Source organism: Lemur catta, chromosome 5 (assembly GCF_020740605.2).
Source record: "Lemur catta isolate mLemCat1 chromosome 5, mLemCat1.pri, whole genome shotgun sequence".
Taxonomy (NCBI): Eukaryota; Metazoa; Chordata; class Mammalia; order Primates; family Lemuridae; genus Lemur; species Lemur catta.
In genome coordinates this window covers 31,277,010-31,297,847 of record NC_059132.1, presented here as the reverse complement: position 1 = coordinate 31,297,847, position 20,838 = coordinate 31,277,010, and the positions used below count along the sequence as shown (strand labels likewise).

The following is a 20,838-nucleotide window of genomic DNA, read 5'->3' as shown; positions in this document are numbered from 1 at the left end:
TTTGCTTGCTACCATGACCTTGAGCAGATAACCTTGCTGAGATCTCTGGGCATCCCCAAAATGAGAACGTAGACAAAATTATTCCCAGTTCAAAAAATGCTATGCTGGGAAAATCAGTTGCACCTTTGGATTCAGACCCAGGCAGATTTCTGGAGAGTGACAATTATTTTCCTCCCAGCCCTGCCGGAGGATGGAAGCCTTTTTTTTTTATTTTTTAAGTATTTGGTAATGTGCTGATTTAAGAACCAGCTTGTCTAGCAGCTTGCTCCCCAAGCCCTCCTTTGGCTGGTCCGTCACCATGGCAACAACTCTCCCCAGCCTCCGATGCACAGCTCGCTCTGCCAGTGACAGGCAACCTGCGGCACCTTGCTGTGCTCCCGCCTGAGCCCCCTGTCCTCTGGCCTCCCTGGCCTTCCTTCTCATACCCTGTGGGCCTGGAAGCTGTCTTCCCATATTTTGGGACCACCCGCCTTGAGGAATTAGAAACAGGAAAGCATTTGGTGCAAAGGAAACAATAACATCCTAACAGTAGGAATAACTGGGTTCTAAAATTGACTCTATTTGCTAACTCTGCTCCCTTTGGGGTATCATTGCTCCTCCAGGCCTCAGTTTTTCCATCAGGCAATAGCTGGAGGATGGCAGACTGGATCAGCTATTGCAAACAGAATCATGAATTCTGCCAGATCTGGCCAGTTGATTGTGGTTACCATGAGTGCTGTGTCGGGAAGGATTCTGCAGCCACATGTGGGCTCAGCAGGCGAGAATGTAGCAACCAGGAAGGACTCTCTCAGGAGACATGTGAAGCAGATCCCTGAGAATAAGGAGGCCATCCCCGAGGAGCCCTGCGGTGGGAAGAGCTAGAGGAAGAATGAGCTTGACCCGTTCAGCGAATAGAGGAAAAGGCCAATGCGACTGAATTCTGTAAACTGAGGGTGCAGGAGGATGGAGTGTATCACATAGGGCATTCATATAGGACTTGTAGACCATGCTTAGGAGTCTGGGTTTTATACTAAGTGTAGTGGAAAGCCGTTGGAGAGTTTTAAACCAGGGAGCAACATGATAAGATTTGTTTTAAAAAGATTTCTCTGGTTGCTATATGGAGAATTGTCTGCAGGGAGTCAGAGGGGATGGACAAATGCACGGAGCTGGGGAACTACGGAGCCTGCACAGGAACAGCGAGAAGCACGGTGCAAGGGGCAAGGTCTGAGCACCGGAAGGGCTGTTGGCCCAGGTTTCTGAGGTCCTGGCATAGCAGGGTGAGGAGCTTGCATGTGGCTCACTGGCCAGTGGGCATGTGGAAAGACTGGGCAGGAGTGACCTGATTAGAGCTGCATCCCCGGGAGGAGAACGCAGTGATGAGCACAGGCTAATGCAGAAGGAAGGAAGCTGGAAGAGGAGACAGGAGAGGAGGCCACCGCACGACCCGGGCGGGAAGGACTCACAAGGTCCAGTAGCAGCGGCAGGGCGGCCACCCTTGCAGAATTCCAGCTGGTCTGCAGCTGTGAGACAACTCGTAGACTTGGGATTGAAGGAGAAGCAGCCAGAAGTCATGCCAAAGTATCAAGCCTGGGTGACGGGAAGCTTGGTGTTGTCATCTGCAGAACCGGGGGTGGCGGGGAAAGAAGCTAAGCTGGCAGAAACATGACAAGTGTTATCTGGGACGAGTTGTGGTTGAAATCCCAAGAAGGTTTCAAGAAGGCAGTCGTAGATATGGATCAGAGCTCAGGAACAAAGCCTGGGCCTGGAGGGCCAATCTCAGAAACACTAGGATTTGAATCGAAGTACCTCGGGATTTCCAAGGCAGAGAGGGGGGGGGAGGGGGCTGAACCAACCTTGGGCAGCAGCTGCTTGCAGGCAAAAGAGACTCAGAAAGAGACCCAGGACTTATCAGAGGAAGGTGTGGGAGGACAAGGTGGGAGTGGTCATTGCCAGGGCAAAGCTTCAGAAAGATGGCGAGGTCAGCTGCAGTGTGGGTCACACTCTGCAGAGCAGGCGAGGACTGCGCGGGCGGAGAACAAGCTGCCGGGTGTGGGAAGGGTCACCTTCAGAAGACTCATTCGCGGGGCCTGCGGCATCGGGGGGAGGAGGCACCCAGCATGCAGCGGGTGAAGGGTCAGTGGGCCAGGAGATCACAACGGTAGACTTTTCTTTCAAGAAGGAAAGAACTTCGATTACACACAGGGCCGCAGATGGGAATTTGTTCGAGCATTTCCAAGCTGCTTTGAAATCCCGTCGGTGGTGGCTGCCTTCTCCCCGCGTGTGACTGCTGTTTGGCACTGTGACGGTCTCTTCCTCCTGGGCAGCTGTTGTGACTGGGTTTCACCTGATTCCGTCTGTGTGAGGCTCCATTAGCATCTTGGACTTACTGACTTTTTTTTTTTTCTTAGAGCTAGAAGAGACTTTTAGCAACCAACTAATTCAACCTCCTCATTTTACAGATGAGAAAAGTGAGACCCAAGACATGCGGTGTTTTTCCAAAGTCACAGGCAGGATTCCTGGTAGAGACAGAGCTCCTATATCCCACACTGAGGTCCACAGCTCTCAGCCACGCAGGGGTCTCCGAGGTAGCACGATGTCAGGGAAAAGACATGGTTGCCACGAAACAGACTCGGATTCAGATTTTACCACGTCTAGCCGTGACACCTTAAGCAAGTTACTTCCTGAGTCTTAGTCTATACCTCCCAACAGAGAATACCACTGCCCTGTTTTCCTGATGGAAATGTCAGTCAAGACTTTTTTGGTCGCAGGTACAGAAGCTACACTCAGATGATTCAGACTGAAAAGGAAATTTATCAGCACCTATAATAAAAACCCAGGAGTCATTCTGGCTTCAGACACAGCTGGATCCAGTGCTTAAACAAACTCGTTTGGAATCTCTGGCCATCTTGGCTCCACTGTCTTCTGTGCTGGCTTTATTCTCAAGAAGGCTGTTTTTGTGATGGGGAGGCTAGACACCAGTCGCTCCAGGCTTAGATCCTATCAGCCAGCATCCCAGTGGAAAGAGGGTGTCTCTTTTCTAATAGCTCAGCGAACATCCTGGGACTGACACTCATTGGACGATCTCAGGCCCTTCCCTGGACTGAGAGCTGTGCCACAGAGTTGGAACCTGCTTAGCGGTGGGGTCAGCACTACTGAACCCTCCCCATGATCCCTTCCTCAGTGACAGAGCTCAACAAGCTGTCAGTCACACTCCTTCCTGTCTTGTTGCTGACCTCACCAAAGAGGACCACAAACCTGGGTTCCTGGGGGCTGCATTCCCCACCCTTGCCTGCCATTCCCAGTCCTCTCCAACAGGGCTCCATTTGTGGGGTGAAACTCTGCCATTTTCCTTCACTGTTTTCTTGACTTTGGTTTGTTAACAGATGAAATGGTTCATCTCAGCTCGTTGACTTGCTTGTCCCTTACCCTGGGTGTGGGCTGCCCTAGCAGCCTCCCTTTCCTCCAGCTATTTTCAACACCATCTAGGGCTGCGGGTGCCACAGTGGGCACAAAGCCTCTTCCAGCTGGGGCAGAGTGGTGGGACGTGACATTTAGGAAGACGCTAAGCTTCAGTCTTGCCAAGGAGCTATTGCCAGCCTGGAAAACAGGTCTATAATTGAAATGATAAAGAGACACAGAGTAGGAAGAGGCTACTAATTAAACCTATTGTCCTTGTCATGGTGCGAGAGAATCAGTCCCACGACATTGCAACTTGGGAAAATAGCAGGCTCCTTCCAAAGTTTGAACATATTTGCTTTGATGACAACAAGGACATTTTCTCATTGGTGGGAGCCATGTAAACAACCAAGGATGGGGAAAAAAAGAGATATTGGAGATGTTTTTTCTTTTGTAAAAACTTATCTTTTCCACATTCTTGCTAAGTTTTTAGAATAGAGAGAGACTATCTCCACAAGAGGCAAGCCTTCCTATTGTGCAATTATAACTTTTGAATTGGAAGGAACCTGTGAGCATCAGACCAAGTGGCGGCTTGGAGAGGGGGCCTTTAACAGTCCCCCAATATCTATCAACTCCCCCCAGGTATTATCCTCCCTCCAGAAAACCCTGCCCTGACATGCAAAATGTTTCTTCAAAACAAGCCTCACCTTCCAGCCCCATTGCTGCGCTAAGCTCCTGCTATAGAGAAATCTGGAACCCCCACGAAGGGCCCTTCCACGTCAAGTCCTCTTGGCTGGGATTTTCATGTTGGAATTATCAGCATGGAGGCAAGTGACTGGCCCTCATGGTCTCGCCCCAACACTGCTACTGGCTTCCAGTGACACCTTGAGGCACAACCTTCTCCAAGGCTGTGTCTTCCCCCTGTAGAAGGATTTGCAGCTGCAAGTCATTTCCATTTTTAGTTTATATAATGGTGGGGAAGGAAAGTGGGAACAGGAAAGGGGACTCACCAGAGCCACACTGCGGTGAGCTGGGGATGGGGTGGAGGCAACGCTCGTGGGGCTGGCCTGGGGGTCGGGGCTCCGCAATAGGTCCTGTTTTTGTCCACTGAGCCCTAAAACTCTGTCCTTCGTGTGCCAGTCTCGCAGTGTTTGCCATGTATGTGAACTTTATATGATCATCCTTCCCTAACACTTTAATTGTCTTCAGGTTAGCTCACTCACATAGAAGAAAACTTATACAACATAATAGGAAAACCAGCACATACTTGCTGTGTTTCAGGGAACCCAAAAATATAGACAGTTCTAGCTAGCTTCTGTTGCTACGTTCCTAAAAAGGTAGATTAGTACATTTTGGATAGATATTAAAGGCACACAGGCACCAAACTGGTACTTTCTCCTTGATAAAATCAGAAGAATTGATAGAGGATTGAAAAGTTTGTATTTTTTGTTGTTGATTCCATGTTACTAAATCTCACGTTCATGTACCACTTAAAATTATTTCATGGACCACCAGTGGTGAGGGGTCCTCGCTTGGGGCAATTCTGGGATGTCCTCAAAGCAAGACTGTTTCCTCATCTGGAAATCAGAAGGTGGGCGCAGTGGCCTCTGCAGGGCCCTTCCCACTGCCAGAATAGAAGAGCAGGTGTCCAGGGAAGACCCCTGAACTGAACTGCCATCACAGACCCACGATGAGAATCACCAAGCTTCCTGGGTGGAATTTTAGGTGACTCTGACTCCCGTGGGTGGCCTCCAACCAACCTTGGGGTCATGAACATGCCAGCAGCACTGATATACCCAGGAAATGTTCAAACCCAATCTGTCCCACTGGACAGTAGCCCTAGCTCTGACCTCCTGTTTCATCTCTTGATCCCCATAGGCAGGCGGGAAGCATTACCACCCAACTTGTGCCAGATGTGTACGCTGCCACCAGATGTTCACTGAGGGAGAGGAGATGTATCTCACAGGTAAGCGAATCTAACCTTCTGTAAGATGTTACCACCCACTCATGACTGGGAAGGAGATACATTCTCCTTCTGTTTCAGTGTTATCTTGGCTTTTGGCTTGTCCTCAAAATTGCAATTAGTTTGCCCCTCTCTGAGTGGATCGGGAAAGTTGCTGGTGTGGCTAATATGAAGTGACATGTAATCTGCCTTCTGTCCCTGTACGCCTCCACCCATTGCTCAGCTGGCCTGCTTCCCTGGCAGTGCTCTGAGCAGACTCCCCTGGCTCTGCCTGGGGCTGGGAGGCCGAGCTACACAGGGCCAAACGGTCAGAGAAGCTCAGAGGAGGCCTGGGTTGCAGACTGTCTATACCACCGCAGCCTTTATGCCATCTCCTTCTCCCCACTTCTCAGAGCATCACACCAGGCTGCTGCTCAGTCTTCCCAGGGACTCACAGAATGCACAGAGGAATAAGCGGGGCACCAATAATTCCCAAAAAGCAAGCCAGTGCTTCTTTCCCCAGGGTTCAGCCCTCTTGCCCCAGAATTCTTGCTACAGTCTCCTAATTCATCTCCAGATCCCGCTCAGTCATCTGTCCTCCGCCCAACCCATCATCCCCGGGCATCATGGCATTCTTGGCACTGCCCCACTGAGAGGTTTTGAAGGCCCTCCCTGCCCACTGGTTTAGGTGCAAACACCAGCCTAGCATTTGAGATCATCTCCCAGAGGTCTCAGACTTCCTTTCTAGCCTTGAACGTAGCCAGCACTTAAGCTGCCAAAGCCAACTTTCAGCCATTCATTCATCCAGTCACCAACTACTCCCTGAGTCCCAGCACGTGCAGGCTCTGTGCCAGGGGCATGGTGAGGGCCAGCCGCAGCCCTGCAGTCCAGGGGGGGAGATGGGCATTCAGCAGTAATCACACAAATGTGTGTCAGCCTTGGTGAGTTTTAAGCAGGGGAGAAGTACGGGGCTGTGTGAGCACTTAGCAGGGCAGGAGAGGTGTCAGGGCAGGCTCCTGAGGAGAGGCCAGAGCTGAGATCTGAGGATGAGTGGTGTTAACTGGTGGTATAGTCCATTCAGTCTGCTATAACCCAGACAGACTAAGATACTATGGATGGGGCAGCTTATAAACAACAGAATCTGTTTCTCACAGTTCTAAGGACTGGGAAGTCCAAGATCAAGGTGCCAGCAGATTTGGTGCCTAGTGAGGGCCCACTCACTCATAGGTGGCACCTTCTCACTGTGCCCTGCATGTTGGGATGGGTGAGGCAGCTCTCTGGGGCCTTTTTTATAAGGGCACTAATCCCATGGCCTAATCACCTCCCAAAAGGCCCCACCTCCTAACACCATCACCTTGGGAGTTAGGATTTCATCATATGATTTTGGGGGCACACAAACATTCAGACTGTAGCAACTAGACAAAGAGAGGGGCTGGGATGTGGCAGCCTGAGGGGACAGAGTCTGCAAGACTGCAAGGTATGTGAGGCTGAGAGGAGCCTGCGTGGTTGGGGTGCAGAGAGAGGGGAGAGACGAGGCCGGGAAGTGGGCGGATGGGCCAGGCCTTGGGGTGAGTCCATGTTTGGCCCTGAAATGAGCTCACTGCCCTTCTTGTCGTCCGGCGCCCTCCTTTAGAAATCCTACCATCCAAGGCCCAGTTCAGTCACTGCATGCTTCCTGGACACGAAGCTTCCCCAATCCGAACCCCACCTACAACTTAACACACACCCTCCTTCCCGGATTCCCACACAGCCCCGTTTGCCCCAGGACCCTCCAGCTTGCACGGGAGTTGTTGGCCTCCTCCGGGAGCCCCCTTGCTCCTGGCGTCGGCTCCTTAGCCCTGACACTGGCACCGTGTGCACTCCACAGGTGATCGCTGTTGGCCGAGTCACTATGACTAGCTGTCCCTAGATGTTTGAACATCCTAGATGTTGTCGTGGGGACAAGCGAGGGCTCTTTCTCCAGCTTTCCCCAGAAGGTAGATCTAAGGCCAGGACAGTGGTTTCTTTAAACCCCAAATGTGGTTCGTGAGATAGATTTTGCTCTTGTTTTAAATGTACCTGCACCCAGGAAAAGGGAGAAGGTAGACTCTTTTTCTCCCCTTTTCTGCCTTCCTGTCTACACTAAGTATCCCCCTGTTCTGAAGATCTGAGACAATAACACTGGAAACACAGGAGTTCAGTGGTACCGTTTTAAACAGTTCTCTGTTATCATTTGTATACTGAAAACCCACATGGCAGGAAATGTTTTGTAAAATCCTGGGCAAACCCTGCTCTGTCAAGGAAAGTATTGAAACAAATTATAAGTCCCACCAATAACAATGATAATAATAAAAATAGTAACACTAATAAAATGCCGTAAGCTAGTATTTGTTGAGCATTTACTATGTGTGCCAAGTACCATACTAAGAGTTTTAAATGCAGTATCTCATTTTATCCTCACAACGACCCTGTGTGCTAAAAAGCATTAATATCCTCATTTTAGAGAAGAAGATTGACAGTTTAGAGAGGATATGTTAGCCAAGGTTAGCTAGCCTGTCTCATCAGCGTTTCTTTAAAGCAGGTTTCTTATATGTCTGTTACCAGAATTCTTAAACTGTGGTTCATAGCCTTCTGAATCCTATAAATCTCCTGCAATTGCTTGCCAAATTTTGCATGTAGTTGTGTTTCTCTAGGGAGAGGGTCTGTAGCTTTCATCAGATTTTCAGAGGTAACCGTGGTCCGAAAGAAAGCGAAGAGCCTTACTTAGCTCGGTGCTAATGCAAATCCTGCCTGGAGCCTTGAAGGCTTGTTTTGACGATTACACCAAACTCTTCTCTTGTGTAACTGAGTCTATTTCAGATCACATTTTTTTTTTTTTAGTTCAGGGGATACAAGGTCCTGGTATCAGGAGGCGTGTGTTTCTGGCACAGCTGGGGAGGCCGTTGGTATTTAGCAAAGGCCACATTTTCCTCTGACAAGGAATCGGAAAAGGCGCCCTCAGCTAAGAGATGCTTGAGTGAAGCCTGTCCCGTTGTTACGGGCTGCGGAATGTCAGCCCTCAGTCATCATCCACACATCTCATCAAACCACCTTTCAAAAGGCACCATTGTAGTATTGGTTGCTGCAATTTCGTAGTTTAGCGTTATTACTTTAAATTGGATCTCTCTACTGACAGCTTAGGTTGTAGGAGTTATGCTTAAAAACTTTAAATCTTATGTTTCCCCATTCCTGCAACCTAATTTTAGGTTCTTCAAACATATCCTGTTACTGTACTAAATTGATATTTCCTAAAGTCTAACTCTACTAAGCATATTTCACTTTAAATAGAGTACATTTTAATTTTTGATGAGCTGCCTTTTTTTTTTTTTTTTAGATTTTAAGGGTTACCAAGCATCTTGAGTCATATAGAAAGTATTACAGTGTAGTAGCTTAAAGTTTGTATTTCTAAAGTCTGTTTCCAGCTTCTCTTCTAAGGTCACCACAACCTCAAGCCGATGCGGCTATTTTCTCACCTGTCACATGTCATAGCTCCTTCAGCAGCCAATTTGTCCACATTGGTCAGAATTAGGTCCAGGGCAACACATTCTCTGGTTGCTTCCTCTTATTTTCTGAGAAACAAAATTGCCCGCTGGGCAAGGCGAGAACTTGTCAGATACTCAGGTTTTGGCTCGATGAGATGTTTTATTAGTCTGGACTTTTTAGGTGATAGAAACCCAGCTCAAGCCACGTTAGGCAAAAGGGGATTGACGGGTTAGCGGGACTGAGGAGCACCGAGGAGACACAAAGCTCAGTGGGGGCTGCGACTCCAGGTGGTTCTTCTCTCTGCCTCTTTCTGTGTCTGCCCCGCACTCTCCTGCCCTGGGCTGGCTGCCTCCACGTGGTGGGAAGGGGGGCCTGGCCATCCCCGGGCCCCATCAGTCCAGAGAGGTGGCATGCCCCACTAGGCTCAGCAGAGGCTTCCTGGGGAGACTCCGAGGACCTGTTGTCCGTGCCCAGGCCAGGGTGGGGAGAGAGACATGGACAAGCAGGCAAGATATCCAAGCTCCCTCAACCCCAATTTCCCATCTATAAGAGAGGGGTGAACTAGGCCCCACCTCACAAGGCTGCTGTGAGGATTAAATGAGCTAATCCATGGTAAAGGCGTAGCCCAGAGCCTGGCACTGCTGGCTCTGCCAGTCCGAGATCGTGATGAACAACCAGTAGTGTAGAAATGGCCGTTCCCCATGCTGCAGTGCACTAATCAATGCTGGCTATTGTTAATATTAATAAATGTCAGTGATCATTATTATTTTTTATTTAAGTACTATTGTTATAAAGTATGTAGCATAAGGCGTGGCACAGACACTCTTTAAATGTTAGTCGTAATAATAGCAATAAGATACTTAGTGCCTGGCACATACTAAGTGCTCAGTACCTCTTAATAACTGTCCCGACTGTTATTATCGGCACTTAGTATTTCCTGTGAATTACTAGGCACCTCGGCATTGCATTGCCCTCCCTTCATCCTGCCTGATATCCTCCATGGTAACCAGCCTCCTGGTAACTAAGCGCTTTCCTCCCTCGACCTCTTTATTAAGCTTCAAGTCCACTTCATCATGTCAGCTCCAGGCAAACCGGTCTTTACCACTTCTCCTGAGGTGCCCTCGTCTCTGGGCACAAGCCCAAGCTCCCAGGAGGGTGTGCTGACAACCAAGCCAGGCTTCTGCTCAGTGACTCCACTGGCGCAGTCAGCCTGTCACTTGCTGCATTCCCCTGCCACCTGACCCTGGCCCCCACTCCCCTTCCCCTCAAGTCTCCTCTAGGTCCTGGCACACAGGCGATTTTCTTAGGTGGGTAGGAGATAATATTAATAAGAACAATAATAACTAACACACAGTGTTCCTAACATAGGCGGACGCTGTGCTAAGTGTTATACGTGGATTATATTAACTCATTAATCCTCAAACCAAACCTATGCAGAAGACACTCTTACCATCCCCATTTTACAGGTGGGGAAACCAAGGCACAGAGAGGTAACTGACTTACTCTAGGCAATGCAGCTAGTAAGTGATGTAACCAGGACTTGAACCTCTTAAGAATATTACATTAGGCCGGGCGCGGTGGCTCACGCCTATAATCCTAACACTCTGGGAGGCCGAGGTGGGTGGATCACTCGAGGTCAGGAGTTCGAGACCAGCCTGAGCAAGAGCGAGACCCTGTCTTTACTGAAAATAGAAAGAAATTAGCTGGACAACTAAAAATATATATAGAAAAGATTAGCTGGGCATGGTGGTGCATGCCTGTAGTCCCAGCTACTCGAGAGGCTGAGGCAGGAGGCTCGCTTGAGCCCAGGAGTTTGAGGTTGCTGTGAGCTAGACTGACGCCACGGCACTCTAGCCCAGGCAACAGAGCGAGACTCTGTCTAAAAAAAAAAAAAAAAAAAAGAATATTACATTAAATGGTGCAGACAGTGCCTGATACACGGTGAAGATTTCCTAAGCCCCAAGATTATAATAATGATCACATTGTTTTTATGTGGCAGATTCAACAGAAATGCTCGCTCTTCTCTCTCCTGATGAGCTTGGCATCCTTAGTGACAAAAAAAGAACAGAGTGTCCTTGGTCTACAGAAACAGCTCGCCTGCTGGAGGGAGTGGAGTGGGGATCTGTTTTTTATTGAGGTCAAATTCATATAACATAAAATTAACCATTTTAAAGTGTACAGTTCAGTAGCTTGTGATGCATTCACAATGCTATGCAACCACCACCTCTCTCTAGTTCTAGAACGTTTTCATCACCCCAAAAGGAAACTCCACACCCATTAAGCAGTCACTCCCCATTCTCCTCTGCCCCTAGCCCCTGGCAGCCACCAATCTGCTTTCTGTCTTATAGATTTACCAATGTTTTCTATTTCATATGGCTGGAACCGTACAATAAGTGTTCTTTTGTGACTGGCTTCTTTCCCTGAGCATGTTTTCTAGGGTCCTCCATGTCACAGCATGTGTCCGTGGGTCATTCCTTTTTATGGCTGAATAATATTACATTTATGAGTATTCCACATTTGTTTGTCTGGGTGAGGATTTTAAAGAAGTTCCAGCCAATCTATGCCACAAAGGCAGTGCTGTTGTCATAAAGGCAGAATTCGGAGAAGCCTCACCCTGCTTTGATCAAGAGAAATCCGAAGAAGAAACCTGCTGTAAGAGAACACCCTAGCTAGGACCAGGGGCCAGAAACTCAAATGCCACATTAATGAGTGAGAAAGTCCTGGAGTCAGACAGCAGGGAGAGTCCCCGGTGACCTGCGGTGTCTAAACACATTCAGATTCAGCGTTGTTTAAAATCACAGCACTGACCAAACAGAACCCTCGGGTGGGCTACTTTCAGTCACCGCTGCGTGGTAACCCCTGGCTTGGCATTCAGAAAGACCATGGCACTAGCTCTGGCTTTGGCATTAAAAAACAAAAAAGCATTAGCAAATTGAATTTCAAGGTCCAGCAGAGAAGTGGGTGGGTTCCCAAACATTAAATCAGCGCCAAATACTATAGGTGTGGCGTGTGCTATAACCGGTCAGAGAGATAAGACGGACTGCTGACTCGGCTAAGGATTAAAATTGGCCTTAATACCTGGCTGAGGGATTGTTTTGGAGATTCACATCTCTGTCTCTGAGTCTGCTGAAACAGAAATAGCTAATCCTTCACTTCCGTAACCTTCCAGTAGGTTTTAACTGCAGAACCTGGAATTGTAGATGACAATCTCAGGGGTACAAGAGAGTGTGGCTCATAGAACCAGGAATGAACAAGCAAAAAAATGTTGCATTCTTACCAAAAGAGTTCTGTCTTGTAAAATAGGTTTGTTTATCCGACGACATTCCAAGGAAACAAATTTGGAGTATTATTTGCTATTTAGCCCTGTGGTTCTTAAATTAAGTGGTAAAATCACCTGGGAAGCTTATTAAATCAATCACAGATTCCCAGGTCCCTCCTCCAGAAAGCCGGCTTCAGTGGCTCTGCAGGGAGGACCGGGAATCTGCATTTTACCAGGCTGCAAGACAGGTGGTCCATAGGTCACACTTCCACAAACCCCAATCTAGTGACTATTCTTACAGACTCCATCTGGAACTATAGCTGCCTGATCAGAGTCTAGACTGTATTACATGTCCAAATAGCTGAGCCCAGCTTAAAGAATCCAACTGGCCTAAGGCAGAATATCATGTTTCTTTTGTTTATTTGTTCACTCAATGAGTATTTATTGAGGATCTATAGTCTCTACAGATATATCTGTAAATACGACATAGATGAATCCCTCTGCTCACAGGACTCTCATCACAATTATTCTCATCATGATTATTGGATAAGGGCAAATAACTATTTTCTCTGTACAGAAAAGCCTATTAAGATGGAAACAAAATTTCTAAGGATTAGGAGGGATGGTAACTATCGTTTAGTGTAACTACTATGTGGTAAGTCTCCTCCATGATATCCCTGCTGAACATTTATCTACCCAATATATACTTAAATACTTCTAGGGACGGGGAGCTCACTATTAGATGAACGAGGACATTCAATTCTCAGATGTTAAATTTACCTTCCCTGGAAGTTCTGCCCCTTATTCCTAGTTTTGCTGTATAGGACTTGCAAAATTAATTAATGCCTCTTCCCACAGACAGTCATTAAAATATTCAAAGCCAGTTTTCACTGTTTTGTACAGTCTTCTCTCCTTCAGGGTGAAGACCCTGCCTTAGCACCTACTTTTGAATCCCCTTCCTATTCTGGTTACCATCCTCCTCTGGGTGAATTTCACCTTGTATCTTTAAAAAAAAAAAAACTGCAGAGGTGGGATCCAACCCATCATGCATGCATTTCTGTATTAAACACACATGGGCCAGGCACTGTTTCCAGCTCTGGGAAGAAAGTCCACAGAAGGGAATAACCACCTTCTTCATTCTGATGTTATCTTTCCTTTAATGTCACAACGTTGAGCCATTGGCCAAGCGCATAAGCTCAGCAGACCATAATTTCACAGGGGCCTTCATGAACAAATCACCTTTTCTTACCTTCTTTTAACTAAGTCTATTGCTAGCTACCGACTCAGTCCTTTTTGACCCTCTTTTATTTAGATGTATGCTGCCAACTCCCAAACTTTGGATTTTTTTCATTTCTAATTATATTTTCTTTTTCTGTTATGATTCTCTCCCCTCATTTCTTATATAAACATGCTTTTCTGTATGCAGAGTGCTGAAATAATGGCCATTTTGGGCACAGTTTTATTTCAGAGCAGATATGTCAATGTCACAGAGCCAAAGCAAGAGAGACCACTTAGTCTGATGCCCTTTACACATTATCCCCCCATGAGAACTGCCCCCTCTACCTTTCCTATGCCTCTTTCTCCTAAGCACATGACCTTCTCAGACCTCTGTGTCCACCTCATCCATTTCCTACAGTGACCTGTAACATGTGTTTCCTGCCAGAGCCACAGTCACAAACAACTCCTGGTAGATTCAGGAGCAACTCAGAGAGGAACCGGAAACGCTCTGTCTAATAACTCCCGGAAGCAAGGATCCCGCCCCACGACTCGGTAGTGGACACACCCTGTGATTGCTGGATCCAGCCACGGACCCAGAATCCCTCTACTGGGCTCTGGGAGTCATTGCATTTTAAACTCATGTTGAATAATTAAGATCACCCAAGAACGTCGGCAGACAAGAATGAAAGATTCCTACTCTGCAAGAGACAGAACTGGCCCTAGAATTAGAATCCTGGAGATGAAAATAAAAATAATCAAGACCATCCGAATCCCATCTCGTTGATATTCAGATGAAGAAACAGGGACCCAGAGAGAAGATGTTAAAGGAACAGAAACAAGAACCCAGGGCTACTTATTCTTAGTCTTTCTCCTGTCTTTTGAGGCTAATTATTTGATTTACACCTCCCCCTGTCCCTTTGCTAGTATTCCAGTCCTAGGGGTTCCAGGCAACAAACCATAATGGAAAGTATATCCTAGAAACAAAGTCAGACAAACAAATGCCATCTGGGTCCTCAGGAATCTAGCCATTTGCTGGCTCCTTTCCTTTTAGGGCTGGTTACGAGAGGAATGGCTCCAGAGGGATAATATGTCCCTATTTTTCCTTCTAATCCAGGACACCTGTCTCTTCTTTGGGGAATGTGTAATATTTGGGGCTTCTTCTCAACATGTGACCAGCCACCTGTTGTTCATGCCTTTCCAAATTGGCCTTTTGTGTTTGGGGCTGGCCAACTGGACCCCCACCCACAGTGAAGTGTGGGCATTAGCCATATCCTAAATTTGAAGAGTCTGGAGTCTCTGAGGAATTAGCAGGTCAAAGCAGTGCTCTCAAGCAGAATATACACCATGACACCTCCTCCCATTAATGGGATAGTTCTGATCGACTGTCATGAGTCTTTGAAGAGAAAGGAAGGCTGGAGTTTGCCACATGCTGTCATTTCCCTTCACCCCCCACGCCATTCATTCATTTAACAAATATGTATTGACCACCTGCTATGTGTCACTCACTGCCACTCGTCCACTCATCTATTCACCCCACAAACATGTACGGACCTCCGCTGGGAGCAAAGTCCCATGCTGGATGCTGTGGGAGACATAGCAATGAATAAAGCTCGGTCCCTGCCCAGAAGGAGCTCTTAATTTAGTTGGGATGATAATTCCATGAGCTACTGTGATTTAAGACCATATGTGTGGAGAGAGATACACAGAACCATGGATGACAGAAGAGAGAGAAGTCACCCTCAGCTGGCAGGTGAGAAAGTTTGCAAGAGGATATCGTGTGAGACCTGGACCTTAAGGAATGGGTAGGATTTGGAAATGCAGAAAAGGGTGTGGATGGTCAAGTTGGTGCACCAGCCGGTGCCAGCAGTGAGCTGGGAAGGCCAAGGGGGTCCATCTGGCCCATGTGGAGGGTACATGTGCTGACCAGGGAGTAAATCAGGGTGGGGGATGGGGAGAGACTCTGAAAGCTGGTAGGTTTGAAAGTCTGAGCCTTTGTTATTTTCCTGGCCCCTTAGGTTCTGAGGTTTGGCACCCCATCTGCAAGCAGGCAGCCCGGGCAGAGAAGAAGTTAAAGGTAAGCAAGCTGGTAGTGATCCCAGACCAGCACTCCTACATTGCTACCTTTTGCCACAGGTCGGGGGAGCTGTGCTTTAGTGCTGAGTCAGCATTCCTTGCTGTGCACACTCCCAAATGTGTGCCTGTGTCCTTGGATTTCATTCGTGGTAACACCTGCCTCATGGGGTTTTTGAGATTGTGACACTGGATGTGAAAGCACTTTGAGAACTGTAAAGCACTGTATTTGCATGAATTTTTTTTAAGTGTTTCTGGGGCGAGGCTGTAACTGTACCATTGCTGATCAAGATGGCAGCCTCTCCGAGGCACTCACGCCATGGTCTTTCCCCAGCCTAAGGCCATTCATTAACAATAATAGTTAATATTGTCATAGTAATTGACAGTTTATGAAGCATCTTCGCAGCCACTGTCTGATTTGATTCCTTTAACCCTGGGAGGCAGATATGCAAGGAATTTTACCTTTGCCTTTGCCTATGAGCAAACCAAGTCTAAAGAGGGGAGTGGTTGCCCGAGTACCCTACCAGGCAGAGGCACAGCCGGGTCCCCAGGCACACACTGGCCCAGCTGAGGTCCTTGCATCCCTCTGAATTACTGTCCTCTGACAAATGGCGGGAAGCCTGTGATTCGAGATTCCTGATACTGCAGAGGGGGTGGAACTGCCCAGGCTGCAGGGAGGGGCCCTTGATGCTGCAGGGGGACACCTGGGTTGTGTGTCGGGGGGCGGAGGGGACAAGGAGAGGCACTTGATGTCTCCAAGGTACCTTTACACTCTGGCCCTCGGAACTTCCAAGTTGGTCCCTTGCAACTGCCACCTGAAAACACAAGTGCAACGACTTGTGACAAGCTAATTAAACAGGTCTCCTTCACTGCCTCATCCACTTATTGTAAGTTTTGTGAAAGAGCTGATCTGTTGATGTGTTATTATTTTTGAGCCCTGAATTTTTTTTCCCTGTTTTTTCCAAGTCGTCACCTATGTAAGGTATAAGAACTAATTGTCCTTTTCTTCAATTTCCCCCTTTTTGGTGGCAATTTCAGTCATCCTTCTGCAACCCCCATGCCTGTTACCATGGCCGTGTACCACCTGTCTCATTATACACTTAGTGCCTTTCTTTAAATCAACTCACTACTTTTTACTTCACTAAGCTTATTTTAAAATAAAATTTTATATCACCAAGTGGAAACCAGTAATACTTTCTATAAATGAAAGGAAACCATAAAATAGATTCAATGATAATGAAATAATCTTATGTAATAATTCTCACAAATAAATCTTAAAAATTCTATCTAGACAACATTGCCTGCACTCTGTTTAAAAAGGGAAATTAGCCATTATTGAAAGAGTTGTTGGGATGAATTAGCACCAAATTGAGACTGGCTCCTCAATCTAATCAAAATGATTGAACTAAAATGTTATATTTTACACTCTCACTCTGTCACTCAGTACTATCGAATGTTCCACCTAAATTCATCTTCGCAGACCCACCACTAGTTTGGGCAACACGGCTCTCTAGCCCACGTTGTAGGGGGAGAAACTGAGAGGGAATTCAGCAGTCCTGACGCTCTGCTTCTGCTTTTTACAGATAAAGAATCCGAGATCCCTAAAACCACATATTTCAACCATGGTCCCTGATTCCCAGTCCCTTACTTTGTGACTACAACATGCTGCCACTCTTGTAGATGCAGTAAGAGTGACATGACGCTGCTCTGCTACGGGGCTCTTAATCCATCATTGCCATTGTTCAGAGATAGGTTTTTTAAGTTTATCACTTCAGTGTGTGTCAGTTTGCAATGAATACACTATAAAGAATCAGCATAGTGTGCAATGACATGAACCTACTTTTACATTTTGAATAAACAACCTAGCAAGGAATGAATACTAACCAATTTTGTTTATTTAAATAAATACATTATTGACTGTGATAACCCAAGATGAAAATTTTTACGAGTAACTTCCTATTTAAAATGTTAGCTGCAAATAAATAGAAAATAAATTCATATTCTGCCCAACAGCCTGAAGTCCTATGCAGTTTGGGTCTCATTCATACTCAGACAGATTAAAAATGCAGAAAATAAAGAGAAAGTACAGAAGTATCTAGAGAATGTTCTAACAGTATTGCTAATGTGCCCTGCAAAGCTGCGTTCTTACACCCCTGTCTCTCCCTCCCCACCAACCCCAGCATGCAGCTTCTCACCCCTCCTGTCTTTGTCTCTTCCACAGCACAGACGAACATCTGAAACTTCCATCTCACCCCCTGGATCTAGCATTGGGTCACCCAACCGAGTCATCTGCGTATGTATCACTTTTCAGCCATGGAAGGGTGTCCCTGAACTGGTGTCCAAAGAGTTTCTAAGGATGAAGGAGCTGTCAGGTTTTCATCCAACTGATACTTGATGTGCAGCTGTCATGTGCTAGGCTCTGTTGCAGGTCCTGAGGATACAGTGGGAGTGGGGTACAGGGAGGACATAGACCCTGCCTTCATGGAGCACACACTCTAGCAAACCCGGAGTTTTAGAGATGATACAGAGTTCCACAGAGCATGAGACAGAAAGTACAATGACAGCAAGAGCTCTCACTGAGTCTGTAAACAGTGCAAGGTGCCTTCTTTCCTGTTACTTAACCGAGACAAGGGCAAGATAAAAACCGGGCTCAGAGTGGTATTTGGAATAGGTGCTGGGTAGAATATCGATGTGGAGGTAGTGGTGTGTGATAAAAGAGGCAGAAAGGAGAAGGAAGTCACGTGATATGGAAACATGGCCGTAAAGGATTTGCAAAGATAAAGAAGAGCTTTCCAATCATGGGCAAAGCCCAGGGATGGAAGAGACCACCTGCTTGTATCTGAGCTCCCGTCTCCAGAGGTGTTCAAACACACGGGGTTCATCATCTTCCTGGGATGTGGCAGAAGGGACAAGAGTTGAGTTACATGACCTCAGAGGTCCCTTGTATATGTAATTTATTCTTTCGTTCAACAAACATCTGCCGAGCATCTACTCTGTGCTAAGCACTGTGCTCTGCTCTGGGGAAATGGTGGTGAACTGCCCGACCCGATGCCTGTCCTCATGACATTGAACACATACGCCATGAATAGTCAGCTGCAGTTATAAGTGCCAGGAAGAAAAAGCTCAGTATTCTCTGAGGGTGCTACATAGGCACAGAGGGACCTGACAGTCTAGGACCGGTTGGGGAAGGCATCTCTGGGGAAGAAACATTTAAGCTCAAGCCTGGGGGATAAACAGAAGTAAGCTACAGGAGGCAGGGGAGGCAGATCCAGGGAGGACCAAAGTGAGCAGCAAACCTCCATCTGACTGACTCAGGACCCTCCAGCCTTCCACAAGTCAAAGGTTCCAAGAAGTCCAGCAATTGGAGGCAATGGTCTAGAGCAGGAAACCCACTCCTAACAGGGAGTTCTAGATACAGTCCCCAAACCAGCTATCGCTAGACAAATCCACATCCAGTTTCCTCTTTGATCCCTGGATAATGCCCATCAATGGCACTATTTCCTTTCCTTTCTTCCTCCGGTCAAATTAAAAAAGACTTAAGCAATATCATTGACTGCAACTTCAATATGGGTCAATACTACCATATGGTTGTCACAAAAGACAAGCTACTTTGATCACAGGCCATCCTCATAGAAGAATCCTGTCCAAGACCAGAGAGAGGACAGTGCCCTGGTACTGTGAATGGGGCCAGACCGCAGCAGGATCAATGGGCTTAGTTTCCGGGCCTGCGCTGTGAGAAGGCTATTGACAAATGTGAGCAAGTCTCCAGAAGAGAGTTGCCGGGGACATGTGCGCTCAGGAAGTGGCTGCACTACGATGCCGTCATTCACTAGCTGGTGGCCTGGGCTCCTGAGGAGCCTCGTTAACCTTTGTGCAGTAAGTTAAGCCCTGATGTTGTTCACCTTGCAGCCCCCTGTGAGAAGCAGCTTCCCCTGCAGAAGAGAGTGCTCAGTGGCACCTGGGGACCCCGTGCCCGGGCCTGCCCCCGGGGGGCTCGTAGGCTGAGATCAGCTGTTCCTCCGTCCTGGCACAGCCACGGGCCTCCCCTCCCACCTTCTCTTCTTCTCACCCTTCAGGGGGCCTCACGCTCAGCTGCTCCGGTGAATGATTGCATGTTTTAAGTCAGACCATCCCAAACTTCCAAATTTGGCAAAAAATCCATCCATCCACTTTGGGACATGCAAAAACAAGATACTTTTCATAGATACTTGAGATTTGGTATTAAAATAGAATCGTAAGTGAACCTGGAGCTGGCAGAGTCTTTCAAACTTTCAAACTTTGCTCCATCCCCCACTGGTTTCTAGAATCATCTTCAGGTGGTTTGACTTCAACCTGCCCCACGTTGTTCTCCTCTTTCCTTCCTGGCTAATTAGTTTAGGATGCCTTTGATCAATCACTGTGCCTCCAGACCTGAGGCTCATTTAGAGCCCCACCAACAAAGTGACTTAGGAAGAAATATAAATTTAGTATTTTTGCAGTTTGGAGTAAAGTGCCAAGATGAATAATTTTGGGTGGAGTTGAGTTTGTAAGATGCCAAGGTCAAGATCTAACATCCCAGGACAAAAGGCAGCAGTTCCTTCAGTACGTGGACTCTCCTAATAAGGTTCCCTTTACCCACACACCGCAGAATTGGTCCAGTCTGTAGCAGGCAGGCACCCCTCAAAGAGTTTAACTGAGGAGGGTGTCATGGAGTGACCATGTACAGAGGTGTGGGCAGGGTTAAGGGGACCCACAGGAGACAGCTAGGGATCTGGGGACTACAACAGCACATTGTTTCCACCCTGGGCCTAAAGAGACAAAGGAAGGGAACAGCATTATGGAAGCTGGTGAGAGCAGGAGCTGTGGACGCACAGCCACCAGGTGGGAGTCAGGCCCACCCACAACCAGACAGGAAGGCTGCCCGGGGGAGTAAGCGTGCCAGCCTCACTCTCCACTCATCCTCTAGGCTCTGCTGCTGCCTCCCATTGGCCAAACCCAACAGAAAGCCAGAGAGCAAGAGAGCCTGAGATGCAGCCCAGGGGCACTCAGGGCACAGATCCGGGCAAGGCAGGGCGGACAGTGGGTCTAGGGGCAATGGAGAATGGGCAGCGAGGTGTCCAGACAGCAGTAGGATGGGGCAGGGATGGAGTAATTAAAGGTCCTTGGGAAGTTTTTAAAGTAGCAAAGCTTATAAAGATTTTATGAATGCTGCTCTCTCTAAAGTAGTCTTGGCCCTGAGATGTCACCTGGCCCCTATGGCATTGGGAGACCATTATGAGGCTAACACATTCTCCTCCAATGCTCTATCCCATGGCCTCTGTCGTAATTTACAGCAGCCGGGGACCTTGCAAGACAGATGCTGGTTGATCATAAAAGAAACCAGATCACAGAGGGAACAGCTGATAGACATGGCTATGGAAAGGACACGGCTTCAGAAGCCATGAGATGTGGGCTGGCACATGCAAGGGGAAGCTGTCTTTTAATCCCTGCAGCT

General features: G+C 47.6%; 1 protein-coding gene across 4 annotated transcripts in view; it reads left to right on the top strand.

Moving 5' to 3' along the window:
• Positions 1 to 20,838, top strand: part of ABLIM3 (actin binding LIM protein family member 3) — a 104,284-nt gene that overhangs the window by 60,529 nt on the left and 22,917 nt on the right. For all 4 annotated transcript variants that reach the window (XM_045551417.1, XM_045551415.1, XM_045551418.1 and 1 more), the window contains 3 exons: positions 5,254 to 5,341; positions 15,311 to 15,369; positions 17,587 to 17,658. In XM_045551417.1, the coding sequence (XP_045407373.1) occupies positions 5,254 to 5,341; positions 15,311 to 15,369; positions 17,587 to 17,658 (219 nt within the window). The remainder of the gene's footprint in view (positions 1 to 5,253; positions 5,342 to 15,310; positions 15,370 to 17,586; positions 17,659 to 20,838) is intronic.